This window comes from Notechis scutatus, chromosome 3, assembly GCF_049901735.1.
Source record: "Notechis scutatus isolate UNSWTSFEM ecotype Mainland chromosome 3, rNotScu1.2, whole genome shotgun sequence".
Taxonomy (NCBI): domain Eukaryota; kingdom Metazoa; phylum Chordata; class Lepidosauria; order Squamata; family Elapidae; genus Notechis; species Notechis scutatus.
In genome coordinates this window covers 182,568,713-182,577,655 of record NC_142011.1, presented here as the reverse complement: position 1 = coordinate 182,577,655, position 8,943 = coordinate 182,568,713, and the positions used below count along the sequence as shown (strand labels likewise).

Sequence of the window (8,943 nt, the reverse complement as noted above, 5' to 3'; positions counted from 1 at the left end):
AACACGAAGAGTCAGGCTCCCCCGTCAGCGAGAATTAGCGAGAGAAGATCGCCGAGTGGCTTGCTTTCTAGCCAGGCTGCCTCTTTCCGAAACTGACGGGAGATATACAAGCGGGGGGAGGGAAAGCGAGCAGCTCTCCAGATGGTTGGAGAAAGTGTTTGTCTTGGGTTACTCGAGGGCGGTCTGGACTTTTAAAGGAAGCAGCCGTGGGGAGCGGCTCGGCTTGGGAGCAAGTGGCACGTCCACTGTATAAAAGAGAGGTGGGGGGGAGGAGGAAGAGGAGGAGGCGGGAAAAGGCAGGAAAACGAAGGCAGCCTGCTGCTCAAGAGGAAAAGGACCCGAGGATAGTTAACATATACTTGACCCCCCCCACCGTCCGCCCCGGTTTTTCCCTTTCCTCCCGACACAGATGTCTCCTAACTCTATCACCTCCCACTGCTTTAAGCCCTCCCTTCTGCACCTGGGTAGCTGAGCCAGGCCAGCTGCTTGCAGTCGGCTGCTTGACTTTAGAGGTGGCTGTAGAAGAAGAAGAGGAGGAGGAGGAGGAGGAGGAGGGGAGTGGGGGAGAAAAGAGATCCAGGCGCACTCACCCACCCACCCATACACGCGCGCACACGCACACACGCGGAGACAAACAAACAAGCCGGCGGAGACGCTCCTGCAGGGCGGGTCTGCGCAGCCATTGCATGGAGCGGCTTGCCCAAGGCGGTCGGGCGCAAAGGAAGCCCGCCGACCTATTCGCGAGAGGCAGCAAGCGGGCGCCTCGCCGTTGACAGCGCCGGACGAGCGGCTGCCGCTGGGATCTTCGGCTCGCCTGGGGCTCGCAAAAAAAAGAGGATCTCTGGGCGGTCGCTGTCGGACTCTTCGGCTCGCTTCCCCGCTTTTTTGTTTTTAGTTTTTATTTATTTTTATTTTTTATTTTATTTTTTGCTTTTTATTTGTTTGCGCCGGGGATGATTCTGCAAACCAGGTGTGATCGCTCCAGGCTCTCGGCGCGGCCCCTCCAGTAAAAAGCTCCCGCAAGCCAAACCAAAGCTGCCCGGACCGGAGGAAGGACACAGCTGGACTTTGGGCTTTTGTGTTTGTTTCCCGTTCTCTCTCCCCCCCCCCCTTGCCCTTTCCTTTCCCGGCGTTTGGACTCGAGTGCGCGGTCGTGTGGACCGGGGTACTCCGGATTGGCGGGGGGGGGGGATTTAAAAAGAAGAAGAAAGAAAGCGAGGTTAGCCCTCCGCCCCCCCTTCTCTTTCCTCGCTCGCCTTTCTCCGCCAGCCGGCCTGGGGCTGTCGGATCTTCCTCCAAGAAGGACGGGAACTTTTTATTTTCAGCGCTTTCGGCCTGTGGCGAATGGTTGGAGTCTCCAGTCCTTTTCGGTGTAAGTATCTCCGCTGCCGCCGCCTCCGCCTCCCCATCCCCGGCAAAAAACGTTTGGAGATGATAGGAGAGAGCCGCGCTGTTAAGAGCCTGGGGCTGCGTTGAGGACCGGATTGGTGGGGGGGCAGGCGGGGAAATCCTGAGCCTCTCCCCCGCGCCGCTGGTTAAACCAGGCGGGCTTCCGCCTTGAAGCCTCTCAGATGGAGGCTTCTCTGAGCCTGTCAAGAGGTGGGGGTTGCTGGGCAAAAAGCTTCAGCGTCGGTTCTGCTTTCTGGCCCGATCGACATGCGGGAGAGAAAAGTTTTAGTCCTCCGTTAAGTTCCGCCTGCCGTCTAGATCGGGGGCGGCAAGCGGCGTGCCTCATACAAGGCTTAAATCTGAGTTAATAGGAAATAGACCGAGATTTTTCCTCTCTCTCTCTTTTCCCGAGGGGAAAAAAAAAAAGTACAGGAGCGCCTCTGAGCATGTACGGAATGATTTCGTTGAACGCCGAATAATAATCATAGCGGTGCTTACTTAGGCGGGTGTGGGGAGGGCTAACTACTAAGTTACAACGCCGATTTCTTTCCTATAAACGTGCTTGTCCCCGTGGGAAGTTGTTCCTTGCTGGGTACGAGTTAGTACGATGCAAGATTGTTTGATAGATTTTAAACGCCCGTAGTGATGGCTTTGCTCTATAGGTAATCGTCAGGATAGATACGGGTCAGGCACGTTCTACACCGGACACGATATAGAAATGGTATCAGAAGGCACCCTATATTTGCTTTTTTGCAGAAATGCATTTCAGGTAAGATGCGCTAGGCATTGCTTTTTCAAATCCGAAACTTTTGTAAGTGTCACTACAGTAGATATCAATATAGAAGGAGAAATTCACAGAACTGTGTATTGGCTGTAAAAAAAAAAAAAAAACCCAGCCAATTGAAAGTTCTAATTAAATTACTTTCAGAGATACTGGTTTTATGAAAAGGGGTCTGAATGCAGTTTTCTAAATGTATTGCATACGCCTAGCTAAACAAGTTTACTTAGAAGTAAGTCACTGAGTTCAGTGGTTCTTCCAGGTAAGTGTATAGCATTTGGGACAGAATTGCAGCCTAAGCTTATAAATCACTGATATGTTTCCTTTAAAAACATCGCAATTCAAAAATCATAGAGGATATACAACTGATCACTAACCATTTTCATTGATTTGAAGTTTTATTCATTTTACTGTTAGGAGAGGCTGGTTAGGAAATCTCTTCAACCTATATTGGATTTAAATTAGCATATATGGGCCAAGTTCTTTTATTCTTTAGATGTAAGCGGACTATTATTTATCCTTGGACCAGGTATGCCCTGAAATAGGTGACTATCATATGCTGAATTACACCTTTGAACTACTTTTTTTTTGACAGCACATCTGGTAGTAGGATAGTGCATGTTACTTGGAAACAAGTCCCATTGCACTGTACAGGACTTACTCCTAGGTAAATGCATAAATATGCAGCCTTAGATTAGCTTTAGATTTTATATTGCATTTTATTTATTTATTTTTAAAGGTGGGGGATTTCCTAAGATGTATAACGATCTGGCCCACCTCCATGATGGATGACTTTTGAGTCTTGGAATGCAAAAAATCATGTACTTAATGTAACTCTGACCCCTTTAACTTTTAACATTGCTTCCCCTAATTAATCTGTTCAGGTCCCATACTTAAATGGCTGTCTACAGCTGCTGAAAATTGATTTATTCCCTGATGGTGGTCCCAGTTGCTGACCAAATCATTTTTTTCCTTTCAGTTCTAGACAGATTTTTTGTCTGTTTTGATGGTTTAATGAATGTATAGTTTTGAAATAAACTCCAAATACCTTTGAAATGCATAGTTTTGAAATAAACTCCAAATACCTTAATAGCCATGTCAGAATTTTATCCCTTGAATATTTGTGTCAGCATAATGTACTTCAGATGCTCCCCAAATTGGTACCTTTTTAGACATGATGGCATTATTTGTTGAGAAGGATGCTCTTCATACTGCTTTGATGGACTCTGTACTTAGTTTTTATTCAGCTAATTAATGATTAGAAAGACTGTAGAAAATAGATAGCGATAGCATGGATGGTATTTTTATGGTTCTAGATTTAATGGTTGAATCATAATAGATAAATGATAAAAGCTGTTGCTTTTCTGAGAGAAGCTGGAAAGATTAGTTTAAATAATTCTGGAATGTTTTCCTGCATAAAGCTAACTGACATGATTTTCTGTAACTATATTTTTTGAAAATAATTGTTTTCCAAAGACACTTTTCTAGAAACCCAAACGCTATTTGGTTCTACTCAGAAGCACATGCCAATAACCAGTCATTAAATTAATGACAGGAGATGGGAAAGATAGGTGGCTTCTTCAAGCCTCACCAATGATTAAATTATTCACAAGTATTCTCTTTAAAGTATTGGTATGAAACTTTTCAAGACGGCATATCAAATTTCATTGTGCATGATGAATCAGCTTGGTCAATTCTACCTCTCCCTTTCTAACTCCAGTCCAGTACTGTGTAACATTATAAATATAGTTCATTGTTTAGTTTAGAAACCCTATAGCAACAACTGGATGGAAAATCAAATCTTCATTCACTTACATATGAGAACTACTTCACTTTCAAAATCTTATGAATGAACCAATAGACAAGTAGTAATTCTGTTTTGCAGTAGAATGTAGTTAATGACATCAGGCGATTTCATTCCAGTATATGCTGCTATTCAGCTTGTTTTTCTTCAAAAGTATCCATCATTCCAGCGTTCCCTATGTTATTTTTGAAATAGCATTTTCCCATTCCCATTGTTAAGCTACTGCCTCCACTAAAACATCACAAGTATACCTTTGTCTGTATCAATTTGTCATCATGTTTCTCCAGGACATTGTATCTTATGCTGAAAAGTACTGTTTGTTGCATGGAAAAAGGAAGTAGGAAGCCCAGGACACCTGAAATAGCGGTCAATGGCCAGCAAGCTTAAGGAATTCTTCTCTGTCAGCTCCTATTTCTCACTGTTTTGAAATGGAGCTCAGCTGACAGCCACTGAAAGGAGAACCACTGTGGAGCATTTCTTTAGGAAGCATTCTGAAAGTAGTTTACATTGCAGAGAGGGAAGCCCTCTTGAAATTGGGGTTTGTTCATACTTCAACTTTGTTTACTGCAGTAGCCCCAGTGCTGTTAAATATTAGATAATTCCAAAGGATTTATAATTGGTAATCAGCATGCCAATATGAATCTTTTTTTAATAAATATTTTCCAGTGCCCCCATTCAGTTAAATTTGGAACTACTCAACAGAAATAAAATAATTGTCTATTGTTCGATGAAGGTGATTTATTATGAATTGGCTTTGCCCAGAAGAAGTTTTAAAAAATGGTCTTTTTCTCGGAAGTGATCGTTATGGGAGTTTTACTATCACATAAAAACGAATATTACTATTAGAATGTAAATGGACCATCTTTCATGGAAGAATGGACTCCAGTGTGATTTTTTTTTTAATCTCCACATTCCTTTTAACATGCTGAGCACTGAATGAATCTCACTAGACAAAAGCCTTCCAATACATGGAATAATTACTTTTTCACATGAATTCATACATTGTTAAATACAGCATTGGATTTTTAAAAAATGGAACAATTATATTATAATTCAAGCTTGCTTTTATTTAAGGTTATAGGCAAATAAAAGTAGCAGTGAATAAGACCAGTCTTTATAAATAAGAATAGTTAAAAGATTAATGATTGCGTAAAGAGAGATTTTGATTTAGAATTTATTAACTTAATCTGATAGAGATAGATGTCCATCTTCGTTGTTATTATTTTTTACTTTCCTTGATAAAGTTCTCAAATGATCTTTGAAGAGTAGTGAATGTTTTATTAAAGTAAGCATTGCCTCGGCATAATGGAAATAATTGTGAGTGGTAAGAATAGAGCTCTGTATGTTGTCTAAACAGAACGAGATACTTTTGCTCTATTTCTAGAGCCCAGTTTTGTATGGGAAGGGTCACCTGTCTGTTCACACTAATTAAAGACTGGGAAGAGAGAGGAAAAGAAAGAAAGAAAACTTGAAATATTTCCCTCCAATGAAATTTAATTACATTATTATAACGTGGTGTATAAACAGGACTATGGTATATTTTTGAAAGGAAGTAAATGCTATGTGGTTGCCATGGACTTGTAGTATGCATCAGAGATGTATGAACTGGGGATGCTAAATTTACATTAAGCATGCATTTTAGTAGCAAATAATAACATCGCTCATTTTAATACAACATATGCAGGATAGTGCACAGCAATTCACTAAAATGGAAGAGGATATTTTAGTCCCAAGTATGCATTTTCTATGCATTCTATTTAACCTTATTGTGTGGATACACATGATCACTAATCTTACAGGACACTGTGCCATAAAGAAGATCTTAGGAATTTCTATCACATCTGCTTATAGTAATTATGACCATAATTAACATAAGAATTAGAAGTGAAGCGATGATGAGCTGAGCAATGAGGTATTATGGCATAATAGTCATATGTCGGTATTCTCACATTATTGCACACTAGAATTCACATATTCAATGCAAGAAAAGATGTTAGATTTTGAAGCATTAAGCAGCTGAAAAGGCCTCGCTGCCTAAGGCAGATGGACCTTTTTGATTTACAGGAAGGTAACCATTATTAAGAGAGCATCAGTTGAAATTAAGATTTATAGCCCCAAGCTTGGACTTTCAGACAGCTTTGATTATGAATAGTTCATCTCTCTTATACATTTTCATTCTGACCATCAAGAATATCATATATATTGCTTCCTTTTTTGTAAAAAAAAAAAAAGGAATGAAATGCGTTAATAGATATTTTTTATCAAGAAATAAGATATCATATAATGTATGTAGTAGGTCTGGAAAATAAGTACAAGGAATTTTGAATTAAATAGTTGGACAGAATTCTTTATTGGAATATGTGTTGTAGACCTGGGGACAATTCAGTTTCCCACATAATGATTGCACAACTTGTGCTTTTATTTTCTAGGATGTAGTGTAGGATAAAGTTAAGATTGATTTTAAATTAGAAGACCAGTGCTGGGAATATTGACTTGGAATTAAGGTTTTGTTAAGCCATGATCATCTTAATTTGATTTTCTGAATAAATTACAATTATCTGGATATACATAATTCACTAAACCATTACAAATCATAATATGCTAAACCAGAAACAAGCTCACAAATGAGTATGTACATCCAGCCACGGCATTCCATAGAGTTTACTCTGTAGGACTGCAGCCTAACCATATTTGCTATCCTACATCTAAAATTGCTGCTACCAGAAATGATCTATTTGCAGTGAGCATACTTCATTTTTTTGTGAATATATATCTATTTTTTCTTTGAATCTAGTGGCTCAAAACTTGAGTATGAAGAGAAAGGGATAACAAGAAGTGGGAATGCTGTGACTTTCAAATATGTGAAAATGAACACATACCAGTTTAAACCAATATAATTTGTTATTTTTCACAATGTACATTTAGAAATTTTGGTAAACAATTATCTAATTTTTCCTTTCCCTATATATTAAACTGATTTGTTGAAACAAAACTATATTGCAACTACTGGTACTTTGTTCTAGTAAATTATATTGATGATCAAGCTAATAGAACAGTCTCATAAGGGTGTTTAAATCGAAATAAATATTGTAAGTGTAAGCTTTATAGGAAAGAAAAATACATGTCTCATCAATATCTCAATGATGCTATGAAAATTTTGCATTATTTGATTATGTGTCATCAAGTCAGTGTTGATTCTTATTAGATTCTTACTAGTTTACTCAGGATTTATGATAAATCATCGTTATGTATGATTTCATTTATAAGTTTCCATATAAATGAATCACCCTTAATGTTAAGTGCTGGATTTGACCTTTTATCTCTTTACTTTAGTAGAAAAGGGGTCCTGTGCTAAAAAGATTTTGGGTGGGATAGTAGGGTACTTGTCTTTTGTTTTGCAGTTATTCCAAAATAAATTAAGCATCATATTATGGCAATGATAGCTTATTTCTACTTGTTGAGAAGTGCCTTGTAGATCAGGTCAGACATCAGTCTCTAGGCTTATATGCTGTGCCTGGTTATGACAAACAGATGCTTCATGGAAGATTGCAAGCTGGGACAAATAATTGGGGGAAAAACATTTGCCTCTATTTGACTATATTTGATATCTAGAAGAATGCTTCTTCAGAATATAGTAATTATGGCAAATAATTAATAGCACTTGATAGTCTCCAAAGAGCTTGTAGAATATGTTGGTTGGTTAGTCTATTTGATATACAGTGGTTTTTTTTTCTGCTTGGCTTTATTCTGATTTCATATAAAAATGGTGTTTCTGTTTTTTACATCAGTCAGGAGACCTCTCAATCTTTAACCATTTTATTTGTCATTCTTCAGTACTTCTGTGTGAAGAAAGAATAACAACTTGTTCAATAGTTTCTTTTTAAAAAAATAAACATTCGCTTTTCCATTGGAAAGCAGTGGATTACAAAAATGTCTTTCTTATGTTTCATAAGCATATTAGATAGCGAAAGAAGAAATCCACAAATGGTCAAAGACTGAATTCAATACGATTTGCTAATTTCTCAGATTACATTACTCTGTTGTCTATTTCACATAAATTAAAAGGAAGGGAAACCTTCTTAGTTGGCAGTTCAGGGAAGACATTATAGATTGTATATTTCTTTTATTAACATGTTGAAGCCAATTTGAGCTGGAATGCATGGCTCATTGGGTTGTCAGTTTAGTAGATTATGACATATAGTTCAGATCCTAAATTAAGGTAGGTCATATTGATGGCACCACCACCATTTTTATTCTTCCCTTTGTAACTTATATTGAAGAAAGAAATTGGGGTGGGAAGGTAGGATGTAAAAATAAAATATAACTAAAGAGCAAACAAAACAAGTCAAGTTTTCTGGAACCAAAAGTTATTCTTATTGGCATAAATAACCACATTGTACCAAATATTTTCTAACAATGATAATAAATATGTTTTATTGTAAGATACATTTTAATAGCATATAAAATGAACCTAATTAATAAAATTTATTATCTAGATTGACTTTCTTGGCATGGTGTATTCTAGTAAATAATTCCATCTTGGCACATTTCTTCATCAAACAAGAACATGTTTTTGCTAGCTCTATGAAGGAAGACAATTAAAACTATTCCACTTTGATTGGTGGCCCATTATAGTGCAATATTATGCATTTTGCAAAATTAAACAAAGGGAAAAGAGCAAGTAATCCATGAAATAGGCAGGTGAACATGAATGAATGTTAATCATTAGAAAAGGAAAATTAAATTATTATTCAATGCTAAGAGAAACAGTTAATATGTTGTATGAAAATGAACAAAGATTAGAATGTCAGCTTTCCTAATCTTGATCTGGGGAAGATTACTTGACATTGCTCATATGGTTGAGCTATAGTGACTGTACTCTTAATGCAAAAAAATTAGATAGTTTTTGCAGCCCAACACTCTGGAAGGCCTGTATTGTCCTCTGTTAGGTGCTGAATTGAATTGAATACAG

At 38.1% G+C, this 8,943-nt stretch overlaps 1 protein-coding gene across 6 annotated transcripts in view; it reads left to right on the top strand.

Moving 5' to 3' along the window:
• Window positions 1-261: 261 nt before the first annotated feature.
• Window positions 262-8,943, top strand: part of RUNX1T1 (RUNX1 partner transcriptional co-repressor 1) — a 148,297-nt gene continuing 139,615 nt past the window's right edge. For 2 of the 6 annotated variants that reach the window (XM_087961995.1, XM_087961996.1), the window contains exon 1: window positions 263-1,372. In XM_087961995.1, coding sequence (XP_087818121.1) covers window positions 1,345-1,372 — 28 coding nt within the window. In that variant the 5' untranslated portion in view covers window positions 263-1,344. Of the gene's footprint in view, window positions 1,373-2,089; window positions 2,159-8,943 lie in introns of those variants that run through there. The other 4 variants (XM_026690952.2, XM_026690946.2, XM_026690960.2 and 1 more) reach the window with 3 other exon arrangements.